This window comes from Hordeum vulgare, chromosome 4H (assembly GCF_904849725.1).
Source record: "Hordeum vulgare subsp. vulgare chromosome 4H, MorexV3_pseudomolecules_assembly, whole genome shotgun sequence".
Lineage (NCBI taxonomy): Eukaryota > Viridiplantae > Streptophyta > Magnoliopsida > Poales > Poaceae > Hordeum > Hordeum vulgare.
Window position 1 is genome coordinate 504485244 of NC_058521.1, and position 25034 is coordinate 504510277.

At 43.7% G+C, this 25034-nt stretch overlaps 1 protein-coding gene across 1 annotated transcript; it reads right to left on the minus strand.

Annotated features, from left to right (window-relative positions):
• Positions 1–499: 499 nt before the first annotated feature.
• Positions 500–1818, minus strand: LOC123446706 (small heat shock protein, chloroplastic). The gene is made up of 2 exons (XM_045123263.1): positions 1288–1818; positions 500–1185 (listed from the first exon to the last, which is right to left on the minus strand). Exons 1-2 carry the CDS (start codon positions 1730–1732, stop codon positions 716–718), a joined length of 915 nt encoding a protein of 304 aa, XP_044979198.1. The 5' UTR covers positions 1733–1818; the 3' UTR covers positions 500–715.
• Positions 1819–25034: the final 23216 nt, after the last annotated feature.

Here is a 25034-nt window from a genome sequence, read left to right on the forward strand (position 1 = left end):
CGTTTGTTCATATCGAGCAACCCTAGCGAGGGGGCTGGCTTCTTTATATCGGGTGGTTCCATTTCTTCATATCGAGCAACCCTAGCGAGGGGGCTGGCTTCTTTATATCGGTATCATGGGGCTCGTTTCTTCATATGAAGCAACCCTAACAAGGGGGCTGGCTTCTTTGTATCGGTATCATGAGGGGGCTGGCTTCTTTGTATCGGTATCATGGGGCTCGTTTCTTCGTATCGAGCAACCCTAGCAAGGGACTGGCTTCTTTATATTGGAAGGTTGTTTTATCATATAAAGCACGAAAACCCTTATCAAGGGGCTGGCTTCTTTATATTGGACGGTTGTTTTATCATATAAAAGCAGGAAAACCCTTATCGTAACACCTTCTATGGTTAGCAATTTGGGCAAATGCCCGCGCATAATGTGTTTGATGAATGTTTGCATATGTAATGTGTAAAAAATTAGGAAACTAATTAGGAAACTAATGTCTCGGCACAGTAAGTAATTAATCGAAATGTATCCAGCTGATCAAGCAGCCGAAAACTTATTCCATTGATCTGCCAAGTGTATTTACATACAGCACTGCATATTTCTGCGCAACGAGAGGATCGAGGAAGAACGGCACACTACATCCACAAAGAACAATCACTAGCACCGTCACACCTAGGACAGCTGAAATCTTCAAGCCTCAGATGCAGGGTTCAGTCCTCACGCGACCTCGTCACTGGACCTGCACGTCGATGACCTTGCGCTCGGTCTCCCTCTTGGGCACGGACACGAGCAGCACGCCGTTCTTGAGCTCGGCGCGCACCTGGCTCTTGTCGCACTCGTCCGGCAGAGCAAGGCGCATGTCGTAGGAGCTCACGCTGCGCTCCTTCCACCACCCGTCGCCGCCTCCGGCTGCCTCGCCCTGGCCTTCCCCGGCCTCCTTCTTGTGCTCGCCGCGGATGACGAGCGCGTCGTCCTCCACCATCACCTTCACCTCCTCCCGCGACAGCCCAGGCATGTCGAACCGCATCTTCACCTCCTTGTCGTCCTCCATGATGTCCCAAGGCATCCGCGGCATCTCGCCCGCCGCCGCCGCCGGCGAGCGCCGCGCCGTCGGGAACCCCACGGCGTCGTCGAACAGCCGGTCCATCGTGTCCAGCATCTGCTTCATCGTTCTCATCGGCGACATCGGGTCCACCAGCCCTGCATACGTTACCGTAAATAAACCACGAACGTCGGGCGCTGCTTCTCCCATGCCGGAACGAATTCCTCTGGTTAAAAGACACTGTGGAGCAGAGGACTTACCGAACGGGGAGATGTCAAATCCAGCAGCGCGACGAGGGCGGCGCTGGACCGCATTGCCCTGCTGGTTGCCGGCGTTCCGGTCCTGGCTGACTTGGACGTCGACGGAGCTGTCCGTGTTCTCCTGCGCCGCCGAGGCCACGGAGAGCGGGCGGGTTCTCCCGGTCCAGAGCGGCGCTGGCCTCGCGGCCCTCCAGGCACGGATGGGCAGGCGCGCGGCCGGGGAGAGGCGGCTGACGAGAGCGAAGGGGGCGGTCGCTGCAGCCATTGCACCAGATAGAGCTATGGGAAGCCGATCGAGATGTGAAAGCAGAGAGACTGAGATGGTCTCTAGGAGATCGTTGGTATTCGGAAGCCGATGTGCCACGTCGAATTGAATTTCAGTGTGTGCCTGGTGGGAGGAGGCGAGCGGTGCGGCGCCCCTTTTATAGAGCGGAGGGGAGTACATGCCCCGGCGACGGTGGAAGGATGGGGAAAGGCGTTGAAGCTTCCGGACAACGCACGATGCTCGCCATATCTGGTCGCCGAGCACTGCAGGATGGGAGAGAGAGCGCGCGCTTCTCGACGACGCCGCGGGTGTTCTTCAGGCTTGTCGCGTTCGCTCGAACATTCTTGTTTTTTTAGGCAAGCTCGAACATTCTCTTTTTCTTTGTGTGTGAGGCAAACTCGAACATTCCAGTATACTTCGCGAAACTGGCCGCGAAGCCGAGGCCCATCTATTTTTTCTAAATAACCGCATATTATTATCTCTCATTAATAATAAAGCAAATATGGTTTCTGATCGCCCGTCATTAATATTTTTCTCAAAGTTGACTTAAATTACCCACTGTGCCACCCAAAAGTAAAGAAAAACGCTTTGATTTTTTTTTCCCCAAAAATCGCGGCGTAGTACTTTATTCCAAGGAGATGTTACTGTAGAAGTAGCAACGGAGTAGCGTTGTAGTGGTTGAGGCGTTGCACTTTTAGCCACGTGAGCAAGGTTCGATCCCCCATCTTGCACATGATTCCGTTGTTCTTTTTTATTTTTTTTCTTCTCTTATTCTGCTCTCTTCCTTCTTTATATTAATTCGGGGTTTCCAAATTTCAAATATGGTGAGTTTTAAAGAAACGTTTGAGAAATTATAAAATGCATCAGAATTTAATTTTCTAAGGAAATTATAAAAGTTTCATGGATTCAAAATATATTTGTGTATTTTTAAAACTGTTTGAAATTACAAAACAAAATCACAATTTGAATAATAAATAGTCGGGAAATAAAATCATGTTCTCAATTTTGAAAAAATGATCATTTGTTCAAAATATATTCGGAAATCTACAAAAAGTGTCCATCAAATTTTACAAAATGTCTACAAAAAGTAAAAAAACACAAATTCTAAAATTTGTTCCCGCATTTTCAAAAAAGTTAAGCGATTCAAAACATGTTTGTTGAGTCAAAAAATGCTCATGAATTCAAAAACTTTTCATGCATTTCAGAAAATGTTCGTACACAAAACAAAAAGTCAAAAAATGTTCGTACAGAAAATACATTTCAGAATATATACACAAAACATATTCGGGAATCTGCAAAAAGTGTCCATCAAATTTTAGAAAATGTTCATAAAAAAGAAAAAAAAAACACAAATTTTAAAATTTGTTCCCCAATTTTTAAAAAAGTTATGTGATTCAAAACATGTTTATTGAGTCAAAAATGCCCTCAAAAACTTTTCTTGCATTTCAGAAAATGTTCGTACACAAAACAAATGTTGGTGATTTTCAAATAAAAATGTCAATTCAAAAACTGTTCACCAATTCAAAGCCTTTTATTTCTAGGATTTGATTAGATTTTCGAAAGTCTTTATATGTCTAGACATTGGAAGTAGCTCATGGTAGGTGAGATTTGTTTTTAAAAAAAATCTCTTACGCAGCATAATGATAAATGTGACATGCAGTAGCAAGCTCATAGCCCTTGGATTTAGCGCGTTGAATGCATTGTCATCACGTGAACATCGCGACCATCATCAACGAGGGTGGGAGAGAAAGTTAAGTGGCAACATGATGAGTCACCATGTTAAAAACAGATGATGCTCATATGTGAGGGTATTGTGTCAATCCTTAAAAAAATATTACGCTTATTTGGCTAGCGTATAATGTATATATTTCTCCCGTTACAACGCACGGGCATATTTGCTAGTTAAACAAACGTATTACACAGAGTACATACATGATCATGACATGAGACATACACATGTATCTTATATTTTTGCGTCACGACAACAACTAAAACTAAAATTGTATAAGGGCTTTTCTGCATTTTACCTCACATATACATGTATTGGTCTTTGGTCCTGTGTGAAAGTTAGTTGCTCATTATCCAACATGGTATCAGATATCAGGTTTCTCCTCCCGCACGATGCAACTCCATGCGTGCTCCAACTCCACCGTCGCTGCTAGGCTCCGCCCTAACCGCTCCGGCCGCCTCGACCGGTCGTCTTCCTGCACCCAGCCCCGCCCCGATCCGCTATCGTCGGCCATCCTAAGCCCGCCCCCGCCCGGATCCGCCGCCAGTGGCTGCCCTACGCCCGGCCCTGCCCTGATGCGTCGTCGCCGGCTGCCCTAAGCCCGACCCGCCTCGAATCTACCGTTGTCGGCTGCCAAAAGCCCGACCTCGATCGGATCCGCTTTCGCTGGTGCCGCCTGCCGCTCCGGCCAGCGTCGTCTACCTCGTCCGGCAACCGCAACCGCGGCCTACCACGACTGCTCGTTCGGCCGTCCAGCCGCCACCTGCTCGCCCGGTCGTAGTTGTCTGCCTTGTGTGGTCGTTGCTGTCGTCGCGTGCCTCGACGAGTTGCCACCTCGCTCGTTCGCTACGTTGCCTGGTCCGCTCGGCCCAATCCAGATCGGGTAGACCAAATAAAAGAGAGAGACAGTTATCATGTCTTCTTCGAGCTATGTCGTTGTTCCTCGATGCTTGGTGATCTTTGATGGCACCAAAGAGTTTGTGGGCTTCATGAGTTCTACACACACAGTTCTGCGATCTCACGCCAGCTTGACTCTCTTCGGACAGTTGTTTGTGAAACTTGCCGTTGCTGCGAGACTATGCAGCCCGACTTGTAGTTTCAGCGTGTCCATGGGTTCTTATCTCGCGTTCTTATCTCGTCTCTGTTCCAAGTTTGTGCCTCGGTGTGCTCACTTGCTTGCTCGTGGCCGTGTTCCTATCTCGGAGGTGCTTGCTGAGCTTCATGCTGAGGAGACCCGCCTTCGTTCTGCTGGATTGCTTGCGGCTCCTTCTGTGTTGGCTGTCTGAGCTCATGTGTTGTCTTCTCGTCTCACTGCACCATCACTTCTGCCCACACCCACAAGGGGGATGGGTCCCTACTTATGCTGAGAAGGGTCGGTCGCGCCGTGATACCTTTTGTGGCTACTGCTCCAAGCTAGGTCACCCAGAGTCTAATTATCGCCAGAAACAACAAGACCAGATGCACTCTTCTTCTAGTGGGACTCATGCATATTTCTCGACTCTGTCACTCACTGACCAAGACATTGTACGGCTCAAGCGCCTCCTGACTTCCTCTGGATCTTCATCGACGGGTTCCGTTGCCGCTATGACTTCTTCCACCCATTCATCACCACCGACACCTACACAGTTAGGTACATCTTTGTGGGTTCTGGATTCTATAGCTTCTTTTCACATGTCTTTTGATTCTTCTGCGTTGTCTTCTCTTCAACCTCTTGATTCTTGTGTTAATGTTCTCACTGCCAATGGCACACCCTTTCCTGTTGCTAGCCGTGGCACTCTTTTTACTCCGTCTTTTTCTATTCCTAGTGTTTCTCATGTTCCCCATCTTACCATGAATCTCTTCTCCACTGCCCAACTTACTGATTCTGGTTGTCGTGTAATTCTTGATTCCGACTCTTGCTCTATTGAGGATCTTCGCACCAAGTCTCTGGTTGGTCCTAGCCCTCGGCATCGTGAGTCGGAGGGCCTTTGGGAGGTTGACTAGCTTTATGTTCCTTCTGCTGCCACCACTTCTGCCAGTTCCCATGCTCTTGATGCCTCCTCTTCTACATCCTTCCAACAATGGCATCATCGACTTGGTCACATATGTGGTTCCCTCTTGTCGTTGTTGGTGCGTCAGGGTGTCTTAGGGTAGTCTGTGGAGACGTTTCTTTACATTATGATGGTTGTAGACTTGGAAAACAGACACAATTACCTTATCCTACTAGTGAGTTGGTATCTCAACGTCCTTTTGACTTAGTTCATTCTGATGTATGGGGTCCTGCTCCCTTTGATTCGAAAGGTGATCATCGCTATTATGTAATGTTTATTGATGATTTCTCTCGCTACACTTGGATATACTTTATGAAATCTCGTAGCGAGGTTCACTCTATATACAAACGATCTGTTGTCATGGTTCACACCCAGTTTTCCATGCCTATTTTTAATTTTCGTTCTGACTCCGCTGGAGAGTATATCTCTCAGATGTTGTGTGCTTTTCTCGTGGAACAGGGTACTCTTGCCCAATTCTTATGTCTTGGTGCCCATGCTCAGAATGGTATTGCGGAACGTAAGCATCGTCATCTACTTGAGACGGCTCGTGCGCTAATGATCGACGCTTCCCTTCCACCCCACTTTTGGGTTGAGGCCGTTTCCACATCCACTTATCTAATCAACATTCAGCCATCGATTGCCTTGCAGGGCGGCATTCCTATGGAGTGTCTCACTGTTCGTTCGCCTGACTATTCGGCTCTTCGTATGTTTGGATGTGTGTGCTATGTTCTTCTTGCCCCGCAAGAACACACCAAACTGATTGCTCAGTCAGTTGAGTGTGTTTTTTCTTGGCTACTGTGATGATCACAAGGGCTATCGATGTTGGGATCGTGTTGGTTGTTGGTTGCGCATTTCGTGTGATGTTACTTTCGATGAGTCTCGTTCTTACTACCCCCGCCCTTCCTCCTCATGATTTTCTATGGACAATATTTCTTTTATTCTGCTTCCTGATACACCCTCCTATGTGCCTCATGTCTCCCCCTTCCTCCGACACATCTCACTCTTCCTCATCCACCACCGACACCACCTTCCCCTCTATCTTGTTGTTACCCGTCCTGACATCTCATATCTTGTCCACATTCTCAGTCAGTTTGCTTCAGCCCCCACCACTGTCAACTATAGTCACCTCCTCCGTGTTCTACGATATCTTCGTGGCACGATCTCTCATCGCCTTTTCTTTCCTTGCTCTAGCTCTCTCGACCTCCAGGCCTACTCTAATGCTACATGGTCTAGTGATCCCTCTGATCACCGCTTGATGTCTACTTACTGTGTATTTCTTGATGGCTCTCTTATTGTTTCGAAGACCAAGAAACAGAGTGTAGTTTCTTGCTCAAGTACTGAGGCTGATTTGCGAGCGATGGCTATGATGATGGCTGAGGTGATCTGATTACGATGGTTACTTGAGGATTTTGGTGTGTTTGCTACTACATCGACTCCCTTACTGTCAGACATCACCGGTGCTACCAGTATCGCACGTGACCCGGTGAAGCATGAGCTCACAAAGCACATCTGTGTGCATGCCCACTTTGTACGTGCTGATTTGCAGGATCAGACTCTCGCTTTTCATTATGTGCCCTCTGAGTTACAGTTGGCAGCCTTCTTCACGAAGGCCCAGACTCGAGCGCAACACGGGTTCTTTCTCTCCAAACTCAGTGTTGTTGATCCACCATGAGTTTGAGGGGGGTGTTAGATGTGTATAGTCCCCTTTTCAGTTATCCCTATTGTATATGAGGTTTTGAAAGGATGTGGATGTCGCCTAGAGGGGGGCGAATAGGCGCTTTAAAATAATTACGGTTTAGTCTTGAAAAAATACAGAATAAAACTATTTTTTAATTTTTCAAGCACAAAACCTAAAACAACTAGGCTCACCTATGTGCACCAACAACTTACATAAGCAAGATAAACAACTAAGTGATAGCAAGATATATAACAAGAAACAATATGGCTATCCCAAAGTAAGGTGCATAAGTAAAGGGTTCGGGTAAGAGATTATCGAGGCACGCTGAGACGATGATGTATCCCGAAGTTCACACCCTTGCGGATGCTAATCTCCATTTGGAGTGGTGTGGAGGCATAATGCTCCCCAAGATGCCACTAAGGCCACCGTAATCTCCTCGCACAATGCAAGATGCTATGATTCCACTAAGGGACCCTTGAGGGCAGTCACCGAACCCGTACAAACAAGGTTGGGGCAATCTCCACAACTTAATTGGAGGCTCCCAACGGCACCACGAAGCTTCACCATAATGGCATATGGCTTCGAGGTGACCTCAAATGCTCGGGGTAATCTGCACAACTTAATTGGAGACCCCGACGCTTGCCTGGAGCTTTACACCACAATGATTGAGCTCCGATGCACCATCAAGCTTCCAGGGTACCAAGTACCAAAGGGTAATAAACTTCTCAACTTTCCACTTCCGCGTATCACCGTGGAGAACTCAAACTGATGCAACTAATGCAATGGCAAGAACACACGAAGTGGTAAAATCCCTCACACTCAAATCCCTCCACAACAACAAAAGCTATGGAGGAAAAACAAGGAGCTGACAAAGAACTCCAAGATCAAGATCCAAGGGGTTCCCCTCACATAGAGGAGAAAGTGATTGGTGGAGATGTGGATCTAGATCTCCTCTCTCTTTTGACTCAAGAACTAGAAAGAATCATTGGAGGGATTGGGAGTTAGAAAGCTCTAAGAAGGTCAATAATGGAGGTCAAACACGAGTTGGAAGGATAGGGTACCATTGGGGAAGAAGACCCCCTTAAATAGGTCCCCACGAATCTAACCGTTAGAGCCGTTTTTACACTGGGGCGGTACAACCGGTGACCAGGGCGGTGCAACCGGTCTACCAAAATTAGTGGAACAACCGACCAGCCACCACCCAACAACTGGTCCAAAACAGAGACTTGGCCGCTGGTCGTGGCTAAGTCCCAGGCGGTACAACCACTTGGAACACCGATAGTACCGACTATATTTAATATAGCAGTACAACCGGGCCACCACCTCCCAACTACCGCACCTAATTAGAGCCGTGACTGGTTGTGGACCGGTGCTGGGCCGGTACAACCGCCCAGGGGTTGATCGGTACAACCGCCCATGGCAGCGGTACAACCGGTCAGTCAGGAAGAGAACAGGAAAAACCAGAAATGACATAACTATTGGGGAACGTTGCTTGGGAAACAAAAAATATCCTACGCACACGCAAGACCTATCCATGGTGATGATCATCTACGAGAGGGAAGAGTGCATCTACATAAACTTGTAGATCGCTAAGCGGAAGCGTATATAACATGGTTGATGTAGTGGAACATCTTCGCGATCAAAATCGCAGCCCATCCCACGATCTCATCATGATCCGTCCCGCGATCCCATCACGATCCATCCCGATCTAGTGCCGAACGGACGACACCTCTGAGTTCAGCACACGTACATCTCGATGACGATCACCAACTTCTTGATCCAGCAAGAGGGGCAGAGAGGTAGATGAGTTCTCTAGCACGGCGGCGTGGTGGTGGTGGTGGATAATCTAGCAGGTATTCGCCAAGCGCTGCGGAAATAATCTAGAGGAGAAAACGATCTAGAGAGAGAGGGTGACACATAGCTTATTATGGTTAGGGCTGCCCTCAAATCCTCTAGTATATATAGGAGGGAGGGAGGGGAGGAGGCAGCCACAAAAACCCCTAAGGGTTCGGCCGAAGTGGAGAGGAGGTGGAGTAGTGCACCTCCAATCCTACTCCTAGTAGGATTCCATCTTGTCTCCTCCTTTCCCTTTTCCCTTTTTCCCGTCTTTTGCTCCTTGGCCAAAATAGGCCCTCTTGGTCTGGCCGCGCCAGCCCACTAACGGCTGATGCACCACCATTTGGCCTATTAGGTTCTCTCCCGGGTGGGTTGCCCCTCCCGGTAAAACCCCGGAACCCATTCGTCACTCTCGGTACTTTACCAATAATGCCGGAAAACTTTCCGGAAGCCAAATGCAACTTCCCTATATATCAATCTTTAACTTCGGGCCATTCTAGAGCTCCTCGTGACATATGGGATATCATCCGGGACTCCGAACAATCTTCGGTCACCAACATACATAACTCAACTATACTGAAACGTTACCGAACCTTAAGTGTGCAGACCCTACGGGTTCGAGAACTATGCAGACATGACCTGAGACACTCTCCAGTCAATAACCAATAGCGGGACCTGGATTCCCATATTGGCTCCTACATATTCTATGAAAATCTTTATCGTTCAATCTATATGTCAAGGATTCAGTTAATCTAGTATGCTGTTCCATTTGTCCTTTGGTATGTTACTTGCCCGGGATTCGATCGTCGGTATCTCTATACCTAGTTCAATCTCGTTACCGGCAAGTCTCTTTACTCATTCCATAATACAAGATCCTGTGACTAACTCCTTAGTCACATTTCTTACAAGGCTTGTTGTGATGTTGTATTACCAAGTGGGCCCCGAGATACCTCTCTGTCACACGGAGTGACAAATCCCAGTCTTGATCCACGCCAACCCAACAGACACCTTTGGATATACCTGTAGAGCATCTTTATAGTCACTCAGTTACGTTGTGATGTTTGATACACACAAGGTATTCCTCCGATGTCCGGGAGTTGCATGATCTCATGGTCATAGGAACAAATACATTGACATGCAGAAAACAGTAGCAATAAACCGACACGATCATATGCTACGTTCATAATTTGGGTCTTTTCCATCACATCATTCTCCTAATGGTGTGATCCCATTATCAAGTGACAACACTTGTCTATGGCTAGCAAACCTTGACCATCTTTTATTACCGAGCTAGTCAACTAGAGGCTCACTAGGGATAGTGTGTTGTCTATGTATCTACACATGTATTTGAGTTTCCAATCAAAATAATACTAGCATGGATAATAAACGATTATCATGAACAAGGAAATATAATAATAACCAATTTATCATTGCCTCTACGATATATTTCCAACAGTATCCCACTTGCACTAGAGTCAATAATGTAGTTCACATCACTATGTGATTGTAATGAATCTAACACCCATGGGGTTTAATCATATCTTGCTTGTGAGAGAGATTTTTAGACAACGGGTCTGAATCTTTCAGATCCGTGTCTGATTTACAAATCTCTATTTCATCCTGTAGATGTTGCTACCACTTGCCATTTGGAGCTATTCCAAATGACTGCTCCACTATACGAATCCGGTTTACTACTGAGAGTTATCTGGATTAGTGTCAAAGCTTGCATCGACGTAACCCTGTACAACGAACTCTTTTATCACCTCCATAATCGAGAAAAAAACCTTAGTCCACTAGTAACTAAGGATAAATTTTGACCGTTGTCCAGTAATCCATTCCTGGATCACTTTTGTACCCCTTGACATATTCATGGCAAGGCACACATCAGGTGCGGTACACAGCATAACATACTATAGAGCCTACGGCTAAAGCACATGGGACGACCTTTGTCCTTTCTCTTTCTTCTGCCGTGGTCTGGTTTTGAGTCTTACTCAATACTCACACCTTATAACATAGCCAAGAACTTTTTCTTTGACTAATCTATTTTGAACTCCTTCAAAATCTTGTCACGGTATGTGTTCATTTGAAAGTTCTATTAACCGTTTTGATCTATCTCTATAGATCTTGATGCTCAATGTTCAAGTAGCTTAATCCAGGTTTTCCTTTGAAAAACTCCTTTCAAACAACCCTTTATGCTTTCCAGAAATTCTACATTATTTCAGATCAACAATATGTCAACTACTTATATTTATCACAAATTCTATAGTGCTCCCACTCACTTTCTTGGAAATACAAGTTTCTCATAAACTATGTATAAACCCAAAAACTTTGATCATCTTATCAAAGCGTATATTCCAACTCCGAGCTTTGCGACAAGTTGAGCTTTCTTATCGTAGTCAACTCCTTGAACTTGTTGGAAACATCTTTGCGACAAGTTGAGCTTTCTTAATGGTGACATTTACCATCATCATCTGTCTTCCTTTTAAAGATCCATCTGTACCTAACAGCTTTACCACCATCAAGTAGTTTTTCCAAAGTCTACACTTTGTTTTCATACATGGATACTACCTCGGATTTCATGATGTCCGACCATTCGTCGGAGTCCATGCCCACTATCTCTTCTCCATAGCTCGTAGGTTCATTGTTGTCCAACACCATGACCTCCAAGACAGGGTTACCGTACAACTCTGGAGTAGTACGTGACCTTATGAACCTACGAGGTTTGTAGTAACTTGATCCAAAGTTTCATGATCACTATCATCAGCTTCCACTTCAATTGGTGTAGGCGCCACAGGAACAACTTCCTACACCCTGCTACACACTCGTTGAAATTACGGTTAAATGACCTCATCAAGTTCCACCATCGTCCCACTCAATTATTTCGAGAGAAACCTTTTCTCGAGAAAGGAACCTTTTCTGGAAACAAACACTTTGCTTTTGGATCTGAGATAGGAGGTATTCCCAACTATTTTGGGTATCCTATGAAGATGCATTTATCCGCTTCGGGTTCGAGCTTATCAAGCTGAAACTTTTTTCACATAAGCGTCGCAACCCCAAACTTTTAAGAAACGATAGCTTAGGTTTCTACAAACCATAGTTCATACAGTGTCATCTCAACGTAATTACGTGGTGCCCTATGTAAAGTGAATGTGGTTGTCTGTAATGCCTAACCCAAAAACGATAGTGGTAATTCGATAAGAGACATCATAGTATGCATCATATCCAATAGGGCGTGGCTATGACGTTCGGACACACCATCACACTATGGTGTTCCAGGTGGCATTAGTTGTGAAACAATTTCCACATTGTCTTAAATGTGTACCAAACTCGCAACTCAGATATTCATCTCTCCGATCATATCATAGACATTTCATCCTCTTGTCACGACGATCTTCAACTTCACTCTGAAATTGCTTGAACTTTTCAATATTTTAGACTTGTAGTTCATCAAGCAAATATACTGGTATCTACTCAAATTATCAGTGAAATAATAACAATAACGATATCCATTGCGTGCCTCAGCACTCATTGGACTGCATACATCAAAATCTATTATTTCCAACGAGTCACTTGCTCGTTCCATCTCACTGAAAACGAGGTCTTTAGTCATCTTGCCCATGTGGCATGATTTGCATGTCTCAAGTGATTCATAATCAAGTGAGTCTAAACAATCCATCTGCATGGACTTACTTCAATCGTTTACACCAATAGGCATGATTCGCATGTCTCAAATGATTCAAAAATAGTGAGTCCAAAGATCCATCAGCATGGAGCTTCTTCATGCGTTTTATACCAATATGACTAAAACGGCAGTGCCACAAGTAAGTGGTACTATCATTACTACTTTGTATCTTTTGGCATCAATATTATGAACATGCGTGTCACTATGATCGAGATTTAATAAACCATTCATTTTAGGTGCAAGACCATTGAAGGTATTATTCAAGTAAACAGAGTAACAATTATCCTCTTTAAATGAATAACCGTATTGCAATAAACACAATCTAATCATGTCTATGCTCAACGCAAACACCAAATAACAATTATTTAGGTTCAACACTAATCCTGATGGTAGAGGAAGTGTGCGATGTTTGATCACATCAACCTTGGAATTACTTCCAACACACATTGTCACCTCACCCTTTAGCTAGTCTTCGTTTAGTCCATAGCTTTTATTTCGAGTTACTAACACTTAACAACCGAACCGGTATCTAATACCCTGGTGCTACTAGGAGTACTAGTAAAGACACATCAATATCATGTATATCCAATATACTTTTGTCGACTTTGCCAGCCTTCTCATCTACCAAGTAACTAGGGTAGTTCTGCTTTAGTGATCGTCCCCCTCATAATAGAAGCACTTAGTCTCAGGTTTGGGTTAAACCATGGGTTTCTTCACTATAGCGGCAACTGGTTTGCAATTCATAAAGTATCCCTTCTTTTAATTGCCCTTCTCGAAACTAGTGGTTTCACTAACCATCAACAATTGATGCCCCTACTTGATTTCTACTTTTGTGGTGTCAAACATCACAAATAACTTAGGGATCATCATCTCTATCCTTGACATGTTATAGTTCATCACGAAGCTCAGTAGCTTAGTGGCAGTGACTTTGGAGAACTATCTCAATCACTATTTTATCTGGAAGATTAACTCCCACTTGATTCAAGCGAGTGTAGTACCCACACAATTTGAGCACATGATCAACGATTGAGCTTTTCTCCCTTACTTCGCAGGCCAAGAATATTGTCACAGGTCTCATACCTCTCAACGCGGGCACGATCCTGAAATCCCAATTTCAGCTCTTGGAACATCTCATATGTTCTGTGACGTTCAAAACGTCTTCGACGCCTCAATTCTAAGCCGTTAAGCATTACTCACTGAACTATCACGTAGTCATAAAAAACGTGTATGTCAGATGTTTGCAACATCTAGAAACGATGCTCGGGGTTTAGCACACCTAGTGGTGCACTAAGGACATAAGCCTTTCGTGCAGCAATGAGGACAATCCTCAGTTTATGGACCTAGTCCGCATAATTGCTACTATCACCTTTCAACTAAGTTTTCTCTAGGAACATATCAAAAACAATAGAGCTACATGATGACGAGTTTATGCATATAGTTCTCGCCCCTCGTTGGATCCCAGGTGGAAGGTGGAGATGTAGTCAGCAGCAAATTTCCCTCACATGGAACTGTAAGGTTTATCAAACCAAGATGACTCCTAGGCTCAACAAGTAGGTGTCTTCCACCCTGGCGCTAGCAAAAGACGTGGAACTGCACACACAACAAATAACTTTGCTCCCAACGAGTAGAGAGAGGTTGTCAATCTCTCTGGCCATGTAGTTTGCAAAGGATCAAAACACAAGCGGGAAGGTAATAGTGATTGCAACGAAAAAGTAAAGAAAGCGGTAAATGATAGAGGTGTAAGCAATGATGGTGATATGGACCGGAGTCACATGATGTTCATGATAACCCACAAGTATAGTGGATCAATTGTAGCCTTTCTAGATAAGTAAGAGTGTCGAACCCAATGAGGAGCTAAAGGCAGGACAAATATTCCCTCAAGTTCTATCGACCACCGATACAACTCTACGCACACTTTACGTTCGCTTTACTTAGAACAAGTATGAAACTAGAAGTACTTTGTAGGAGTGATAGGAAAGGCTTGCAAGAAAGTAAAGAAGACGTAAATAAAACTAGGGGCTGGTTAGAAAAAGAAACAAATACGAGTGTCTAACGAGTGCGGAAAAGTGGTGGTAGGAGTTGCGGAATTGTCCCTAAGCAATTGACTACGTTACTAGATCGATAGCAAGTATTATGTGGGAGAGGCCTCTGCTAGCATGTCATCCCTTACTTGGAATTCTATGCACTTATGATTGGAACTATTAGCAAGCGTCCGCAACTACTAACGTTCATTAAGGTAAAACCCAACCATAGCAATAAGATATATTGGTCCCCCTTCAACCCCATATGCATCAATTTCTATGCTAGGTCTGAAGCTTCTGTCACTCTAGCCTGCCAATACATAGTCCTATCAACATACAACTAACCCTACGGTGTGATCCACGCGCGCGATCATATGATGGGCACCAAAGGACAGCAACATAACCACACACAAATTAAACCAACAATAGCAATTCATCAATCACCGATAGGACAACGATAATCTACTCAGACATTGTAGGATAGCAACACATCATTTGATAATAATTTGTAGCATAAAGCACCATGTTCAAGTAGAGGGTACAGCAGGTTGCGGGAGAGTGGACCGCTGAATATAGATGGGGGAAGGTGATGGAGATGTTGGTGAAGATGAGGAGGTGTTGGTGTAGATCGCCGTCACACGATGATGTCCCAGGCGGCGTTCCGGCGCCGCCGGGAGAGAGGGGGAGAGAGCCCCCCTCCTTATTCTTCTTCCTTGACCTCCTCCCCAGATGGGAGAAGGGTTTCCCCTCTGGTCCATGGTCTCCATGGCGGCGGAGGGGCGAGAGCCTCTCCTATATTGGATCTCTCTCTGTGTTTCCTTCTGTTTCTACGCTCCCAGATTCTGCGTTTCACCGTTTCTTAAATTCCCGAAGATCCGTAACTTCGATTGGGCTGAAATTTTAACACGATTTTCTTCCTGATATTATCTTTCTTGCGGAGAAAGAAGGTCTCCAACCACCTTAAGGAGTGGCCACAATCCTGCGAGCCGCGGGCCCTCCCCCGGGTCGCGGCTACAGGGCTTGTGGGCACTCCGTGCATCGCCTCGCGTTGATTCTTCTTCCCAAAAATCATAAATATTCCAAAAAAATCGCCGTAAGTTTTTATTATGTTTGGACTTCGTTTGGTATGGATATTCTGCGAAACAAAAAACATGCAACAAACAAGAACTGGCACTGGGCACTAGATCAATATGTTAGTCCCAAAAATAGTATAAAAAGTTGCCAAAAGTATATGAAAGTTGTAGAATATTGACATGAAACAATCAAAAATTATAGATACGACGGAGACGTATCAGCATCCCCAAGCTTAATTCCTGCTCGTCCTCGAGTAGGTAAATGATAAAAAAGATAATTTTTGATGTGGAATGCTACCTAGCATAATCTTGATCATATAATCTAGTCATGGCATGAATACTAAAACACGAGTGATTCGAAGCAATAGTCTATCATTTGACATAAAGACAATAATATTTCAAGCATACTAACAAAGCAATCATGTCTTCTCAAAATATCATGGCTAAAGAAAGTTATCCATGCAAAATCATATAGTCTGGCTATGCTCCATCTTCCACACACAACATATTTAAAGCATGCACAACCCCGGTTTTAGCCAAGCAATTGTTTCATACTTTAGTGTTCTCAAACTTTTTCAACTTTCACGCATTACATGAGCGTGAGCCATGGACATAGCACTATAGGTGGAATAGAATATGGTGGTTGTGGAGAAGACAAAAAGGAGGAGATAGTCTCACATCAACTAGGTGTATCAACGGGCTATGGAGATGCCCATCAATAGATATCAATGTGAGTGAGTAGGGATTGCCATGCAATGGATGCACTAGAGCTTATAAGTGTATGAAAGCTCACAAAATAAACTAGTGGGTGTGCATCCAACTTTCTTGCTCACGAAGACCTAGCGCAATTTTGAGGAAGCCCATCATTGGAATATACAAGCCAAGTTATATAATGAAAATTTCCCACTAGTATATGGAAGTGACAACATAGGAGACTCTCTGTCATGAAGATCATAGTGCTATTTGAAGCACAAGTGTGGAAAGAGGATAGTAGCAATTGTCCCTTCTCTCTTTTCTCTCATTTTTTTGTGGGCTCTTTGGCCTGTCTTTTTTTTCTTTTTTTTTGGTGGGCATCTTTGGCCTCTTTTTTATAAATGGGCTTCGCTGGCCTCTTTTATTTCCTCACATGGGACAATGCTCTATTAATGATGATCATCACACTTACAACTCAATACTTAGAGCAATGATGACTCTATATGAAATGCCTTCGGTAGTGTACCGTGACAATGATCTAGCATAACAATGACACCAAAAAAATGGACAAGCCATGGAAACATCATGCTAGCTATCTTACGATCATGCAATGGAAATATGGAAGTGGTGGCACATGTCATGAGACGGAACGGTGGTAGTTGCATGGCAATATATCTCGGAATGGCTATGAAAATGCCATAATAGGTAGGTATGGTGGCTGTTTTGAGGAAGGCTATATGGTGGGTGTAATGCACCGGCGAAAGTTGCGCGGTACTAGAGAGGATAGCAATGGTGGAAGGGTGAGAGTGCGTATAATCCATGGACTCAACATTAGCCATAAAGAACTCACATACTTATTGCAAAAGTCTACTAGTCATCGAAACAAGGTACTACACGCATGCTCCTAGGGGAAAGGTTGGTAGGAGTTAACCATCGCGCGATCTCGACCTCCACACAAAGGATGACAATCAATAAATAAATCATGCTCCGACTTCATCACATAACGGTTCACCATACGTGCATGCTACGGGAATCACAAACCTTAACACAAGTATTTCTACGAATACACAATTACTCACTAGCATGACTCTAATATCACATATTCATGTCGCAAAACTATTGCAAGGAATGAAACATATCATATTTAGTGATCTACAAGTTTTATGTAGGATTTTATGACTAACCATGTGAATGGCCAACTCCTGTTAACTCTCTAAATAGGTATAAGTGAAGCATGAGAGTTTAATTCTTTCTACAAAAGATATGCCCCGCTCTAACAAATATAAGTGAAGCAAACGAGCATTCTACAAATGGCGGTTTTCTATGTGTAGGGAAACAAGCAATCCAAACTTCAAATGATATAAGTGAAGAACATGAAGCATTCTATAAAGCCAACCAAGGAATATCTCATACTAGCATGGTGCATAAAAGAAAAAGGAAAAATAAACACAAAAGACGCTCCAAGCATTTGCACATATCATGTGACGAATAAAAATATAGCTCCGAGTAAAATTACCGATAGATTGTAGACGATAGAGGGGATGCCTTCCGGGGCATCCCCAAGCTTAGACGCTTGAGTCTTTCTTGAATATTACCTTGGGGTGCCTCGGGCATCCCCAAGCTTAGGCTCTTGCCTCTCCTTATTCCTTCATCCATCGTGCTCTCACCCAAAACTTGAAAACTTCAATCACATAAAACTCAACAAAACTTCGTGAGATCCGTTAGTATAATAAAATAAATCACCACTTCAAGTACTGTTGTGAACTCATTCTAAATTCATATAAGAATTATATCTACTATAGTCCAACTTCACCATGGTTCATACCTCCCCCCCCCCAATACTACCCATAGATTCATCAGAAAAGAGAACAACGCAAAGAAAACAGAATCTGTCAAAATAGAACAATCTGTAGCAATCTATATATTCCGTATACCTATGATATCTCAAAACATCTGAAAGATTACGAACGTCTGCAAAATTTTCATATCAATCAGCAAAAAAAAGAATCAACTCAAAAGCTCTTCCAGAATAACAATGAAAATTAATTTTGTGAGCAGAAAGTTTCTGTCTTTTCTCAACGTGATCAAACAACTATCACCCAAACTAATCGTAAAGGCTTTGCTTGGCACATTATTTTTAAAATACAAAGGAATTGTACAAGGGGATAATTATTTTTTTGAGAAACTTCCATGAAAAATTCTACATTGTTTCCATGAGCATGAACACAAGTGTTCAAGGTCGACCCTCACTTCCACAATGCATCACCTTTCAATCACTTCTCTTTTCGAAAAAGTTTTAAGTTCCCCTCTATATTTTTTTTTTGTTTTTAAACTAAATAAAAGCACTCAACAGAAATAAATGACTCTATAAAACTTCCGGGTTGTCTCCCAGACAACGCTTTCTTTAAAGCCATTAAGCTAGGCATAAAGTGCTCAAGTAATGGATCCACCCGGATCCCAAGGTATATCAAAGCCAATTTTAATTAGCAATGATTTGAAATTTAGTAGTGAGCACAAGGTAACATATATCATGCAATGACGAAGTCTAACTCTCTTCCTATGCATTGGCATGTCATAAAAGAACAATTCATGCACATCAAGTAAAAGGCCAATACATAGCATAAGCAGTTTCTTGCAATTTTATCGTATTGGAAACATAGAGAGGTGGAGATGTAGTTCCTCTCTCATAATAATTGCAAGTAGGAGCAGCAAGCACATGCATATTATATTCATCAAAATCATCATGTGTAACATAAGGAACTATAGCTAGCTCATCTTCATAAGCATCATTCATATTGGCATCATGGCCACAAGCATAGCAAGCATCAAGTTCATCAAAAAGGGATATTTCAAACGAATCCAAGGGATCATAGCATTCATCCTTCGGTAAGAACGAAGGTAAATTAAATAATGTATGAGTAGAAGAGTTACTCTCATTAGAAGGTGGACACGGGTAGCTAGTCCGTTCTTCCTCCTTTTGTTCTTCGCTCTCCTCGTCATCTTTTTCATCTAACGAGCTCACAATTTCAGCATTTTCTTCTTCCATAGTTACCTGCAAAATAATAGTCTCTTCTTGGGCAGCATATAATTTATCCTTAAATCGTTCAATATGGGCATTATATTCATAATTAGTATAACAATAACGAAGCATAGCCAAATTTTCAGATCGGTAAGGAGCATCATCATTATCATCACACCTTTCAAACAGAGCCTCAATTTCATAAGCACCCATAAAAGCAACAAACTCTTCTATTTGATCCACATCATAGTAATCATATATACCATTAGCATAAGAAGCCAAGGTTCTATGATCATTAAACTCAAAAGAAAAGGGAAGGTGTGGAGCCTTCATCCTAGAGCAACAAGTAAGACCATGTCTCTTGCATAGTTCCCAAGCATACCATTTCAACAAATGGATTTGATCCCATAAAAGTTTCCCTTTTTGAGTCAAGAGATAATCCCTAAAGTATTCACGTTGATCCAACGTGTATCCCATTATATAATTGAATGGGGCTTTCTCAGGATTATTAAAGAAGTATGTAATATTTTCCACGTAACGAGCATCGAGGGTTTTAGGAGGTTCCCCATCTCCATGAGTAGCAAGTACACCTAATTTTTTTTGGTATTTCGTGTTCCATATCCATAACTAAAGATAAAGAAAAGCTTAGAACAGCAAATAAATCTACTTAGTGATAAAGCAAACAAGCACACACAAGAATATTCACCCCACGCTATCTCTCCCCGGCAACGGCGCCAGAAAAAGGTCTTGATAACCCACAAGTATAGGGGATCAATTGTAGCCTTTCTCTATAAGTAAGAGTCTCGAACCCAATGAGGAGCTAAAGGCAGGACAAATATTCCCTCAAGTTCTATCGACCACCGATATAACTCTACGCACGCTTTACGTTCGCTTTACCTAGAACAAGTATGAAACTAGAAGTACTTTGTATGAGTGATAGGAAAGGCTTGCAAGAAAGTAAAGAACATGTAAATAAAACTAGGGGCTGGTTAGAAAAAGAAACAAATACGAGTGTCTAACGAGTGCGGAAAAGTGGTGGTAGGAGCTGCGGAATTGTCCCTAAGCAATTGACTACGTTACTAGATCGATAACAAGTATTATGTGGGAGAGGCCTCCGCTAGCATGTCATCCCTTACTTGGAATTCTATGCACTTATGATTGGAACTATTAGCAAGCGTCCGCAACTACTAACGTTCCTTAAGGTAAAACCCAACCATAGCAATAAGATATATTGGTCCCCCTTCAATCCCATGTGCATCAATTTCTATGCTAGGTCTGAAGCTTCTGTCACTCTAGCCTGCCAATACATAGTCCTATCAACATACAACTTGGGCACCAAAGGACAGCAACATAACCACAAGAAAATTAAACCAACCATAGCAATTCATCAATCACCGATAGGACAACGATAATCTACTCAGACATCGTAGGATAGCAACACATCATTGGATAATAATTTGTAGCATAAAGCACCATGTTCAAGTAGAGGGTACAGCGGGTTGCGGGAGAGTGGACCGCTGAATATAGATGGGGGAAGGTGATGGAGATGTTGGTGAAGATGACGGAGGTGTTGGTGTAGATTTCCGTCACACGATGATGTCCCGGGCGGTGTTCCGGCGCCGCCGGGAGAGAGGGGGAGAGAGTCCCTCTCCTTCTTCTTCTTCCTTGACCTCCTCCCTAGATGGGAGAAGGGTTTCCCCTCTGGTCCATGGTCTCCATGGCGGCGGAGGGGCGAGAGCCCCTCCTAGATGTTGGAAATATGCCCTAGAGGAAATAATAAATTAGTTATTATTATATTTGTTTGTTCGTGATAATCTTTTATTATCCATGCTATAATTGTATTGGTTGGAAACACAAATACATGTGTGGATACATAGACAACACACTGTACCTAGTGAGCCTCTAGTTGACTAGTTCGTTCATCAAAGATTGTCAAGGTTTCCTGGCCATAGGCAAGTGTTGTCACTTGATAATGGGATCACATCATTAGGAGAATCATGTGATGGACAAGACCCAAACTATGAACGTAGCATATTGATCGTGTCGTTTTATTGCTATTGTTTTCTGCGTGTCAAGTATTTGTTCCTATGACCATGAGATCATATAACTCACTGGCACCGGAGGAATACCTTGTGTGCATGAAACGTCGCAACGTAACTAGATGACTATAAAGGTGCTCTACAGGTATCTCCGAAGGTGTCCATTGAGTTGGTATGGATCAAGACTGGGATTTGTCACTCCGTGTGACGGAGAGGTATCTCGGGTCCCACTCAGTAATACAACATCACACACAAGCCTTGCAAGCAATGTGACTAAGTGTAAGTCACGGGATCTTGTATTACGGAATGAGTAAAGAGACTTGCCGGTAACGAGATTTAAATAGGTATGCGTATACCGACGATTCAATCTCGGGCAAGTAACATACCGAAGGGCAAAGGGAATGACATACGAGATTATACGAATCCTTGACACTGAGGTTCAACGTTTAAGATCTTCGGAGAATATGTAGGATCCAATATGGGCATCCAGTTCCTGCTATTGGATATTGACCGAGGAGTGTCTTGGGTCATGTCTACATAGTTCTCGAACCCGCAGGGTCTGCACACTTAAGGTTCGGTGACGTTTTAGTATAGTTGAGTTATATGTGTGGTTACCGAATGTTGTTCGGAGTCCCCGATGAGATCACGGACGTCACGAGGGTTTCCAGAATGGTCCGGAGACGAAGATTGATATATAGGATGACCTCATTTGGTTACCGGAAACTTTTCGCGTATTACCGGAAAAGTTTCGGGCTCATCGGTAGTGTACCGGGAGTGCCCGGAGGGGTGCCGGGGACCATCGGGAGGGGTGTCACGCCCCAAGTAGTCTCATGGGCTATGGGAAGAGTTAAAGCAGCCCCTAGTGGGCTGGAATAAGTTCCCATTAAGGCCCATAAGGTTTGAGAAGGGAAAAACACAAGGTGGAAAGAGTTTCCAAGTGGGAAGGTGAAATCCTACTCCAAGTAGGATTGGAGTAGGACTCCTCCACCTCAAATTTCGGCCAAACCTTGAGGGTTTGAGGCTGCCTCCTCCCCTCCCTCCCTCCTATATATACTAGAGGTATTGAGGGTTTTTGGACACAACTTTGCCACATGCTGCTCGACCCTATACCATGCAGTTTTTCCTCTAGATCGTATTTCTGTGGAGCTTAGGCGAAGCCCTACCGGAGTAGATCATCACCACCACCGGCGCACCGGCACGCCGCCGGAGAACTCTTCTACCTCTCAACCCCCTCTTGCTGGATCAAGAAGGCGGAGATCGTCATCGAGTTGTACGTGGGGTGAACGCGGAGGTGCCGTCCGTTCGGCACTAGATCGGGAAGGATCATGATGAGATCGCGACACGTATCATGATGAAGTTCGCGGGACAGATCGTGATGAGATCATGGGATGGAGTGTATGACTACGGTGATTTGAAGCACGCAAGTTGTTCCACTACATCGTCCGCGTTTCTTAACGCTTACTGCTGTGCGATCTACAAGGGTACGTAGATCGGAAATCTCCTCTCGTAGATGAACATCACCATGATATGTATTGCGTGTGCGTAGGAAATTTTTTGTTTCCCATGCAACGTTCCCCAACAGTGGCATCATGAGCTAGGTTCATGCATAGATGTAATCTCGAGTAGAACACAATGGGTTTTGTGGATGGTGATGTTCGATTTGCTGCCCTCCTTAGTCTTTTCTCGATTCAGCGGTATTGTTGGATTGAAGCGGCCCGGACCGACATTATTCGTACACTTACGAATGACTGGTTTCATTGCTCGACATGCAACCTCGTTGCATAAATATGACTGGCGGGTGTTGGTTTCTTCAACTTTAGTTGAATTTGTTTTGACCGAGGCGGTCCTTGGAGAGGTTAAATAGCAATTTGCACATCTCCGTTGTGGTTTTTGCGTAAGTAAGATGTGATCTACTAGATACCCGTAGCAGCCACGTAAAACATGCAACAACAATCAGAGGACGTCTAACTTGTTTTTGTAGGGTATGCTTGTGATATGATATGGCCAATGACGTGATATGATATATTGGATGTATGTGATGATCATGTTGTAATAGTTAATATCGACTTGCACGTCGATGGTACGACAACCGGCAGGAGCCATAGGGTTGTCTTTAAACTAACGTTTGTGCTTGCAGATGCGTTTACTATATTGCTATGACGCAGCTTTAGTAGTAATAGCATGAGTAGCACGACAACCCCGATGGCGACACATTGATGGAGATCATGATGATGGAGATCATGGTGTGGCGCCGGTGACAAGAAGATCATGCCGGTGCTTTGGTGATGGAGATCAAAGGAGCACTTGATGATGGCCATATCATGTCACTTACGAATTGCATGTGATGTTAATCCTTTATGCACCTTATTTTGCTTAGAACGACGATAGCATTATGAGGTGATCTATAAAATTTCAAGCTCAAATTGTGTTCTCCCCGACTGTGCACCGTTGCAACAGTTCGTTGTTTCGAGACACCACGTGATGATTGGGTGTGATAGACTCAATGTTCACATACAACGGGTGCAAAACAGTTGCACGCGCGGAACACTCGTGTTAAACTTGACGAGCCTAGCATGTGCAGACATGGCCTCGGAACACATGAGACCGAAAGGTCGAGCATGAATCATATAGTTGATATGATTAGCATAGAGATGCTTACCACTGAAACTATTCTCAACCCACGTGATGATCGGACTTGAGATAGTGGATTTGGATCATGTACCACTCAAATGACCAGAGAGATGTACTTTTTGAGTGGGTGTTTATCAGTAATTTGATTAGTTAAACTCTAATTATCAATAACATAGTCAAAAGGGTCTTTACGAATTATGATGTAGCTTGCGCTATAGCTCTACTGTTTTTATATGTTCCTAGAGAAAATTTAGTTGAAAGTTGATAGTAGCAACTTTGCGGACTAAGTCCATAAAACTGAGGATTGTCCTCATTGCTGCGCAAAAGTCTTATGTCCTTAATGCACCACTCGGTGTGCTGCACCTCGAGCATCGTCTGTGGATGTTGTGAGCATCTGACATACACGTTTATGATGACTACGCGATAGTTCAGTGCGTAATACTTAATGGCTTAGAAGCAAGGCGCCGAAGACGTTTCGAAACGTCACGGAACATAAGAGAAGTTCTAAAGAGATGAAATTGAGATTTCATGCTCGTGCGCTTGTTAAGAGGTATCATGCCTCCGACAAGATTCTTTGTCTACAAAGTAAAGGAGAAAAACTCAAATCGTTGAGCATGTTCTGAGATTGTGTGAGTACAACAATCGCTTGAATCAAGTGGGAGTTAATCTTCCAGATGAGATAGTGATGGTTCTCCAAAGTCACTGCCACTAAGCTGCTAGAGCTTTGTGATGAACTATAAACAAATCAAGGATAGATATGATGATCCTTGAGTGATTCCTAATGTTTGACACTGCGAAAGTAGAAATCAAGAAGGAGCATCAATTGTTGATGGTTACTAAAACCACTAGTTTCAAGAAGGGTAAGGTCTAGAAGGGATACTTCATGAAACGGCAAACCAGTTGCTGCTCTAATGAAGAAACCCAAAATTGAACCCAAACTCGAGACTAGGTGCTTTTGTTATGAGGGGAACGGTCACTAAGGCGGAGCTACCCTAGATACTTGGTAGATAAGAAGGTTGGCAAAGTCGACAGAAGTATATTTGATATATAT

Bases quoted from the DNA above. Each gene is read 5' to 3' on its own strand.
- LOC123446706 (XM_045123263.1), bottom strand. From the start codon at position 1,732: ATGTACTCCCCTCCGCTCTATAAAAGGGGCGCCGCACCGCTCGCCTCC. The intron at 1,186-1,287 runs GTAAGTCCTCTG...TAACGTATGCAG, and splicing joins ATTTGACATCTCCCCGTTCG to GGCTGGTGGACCCGATGTCG.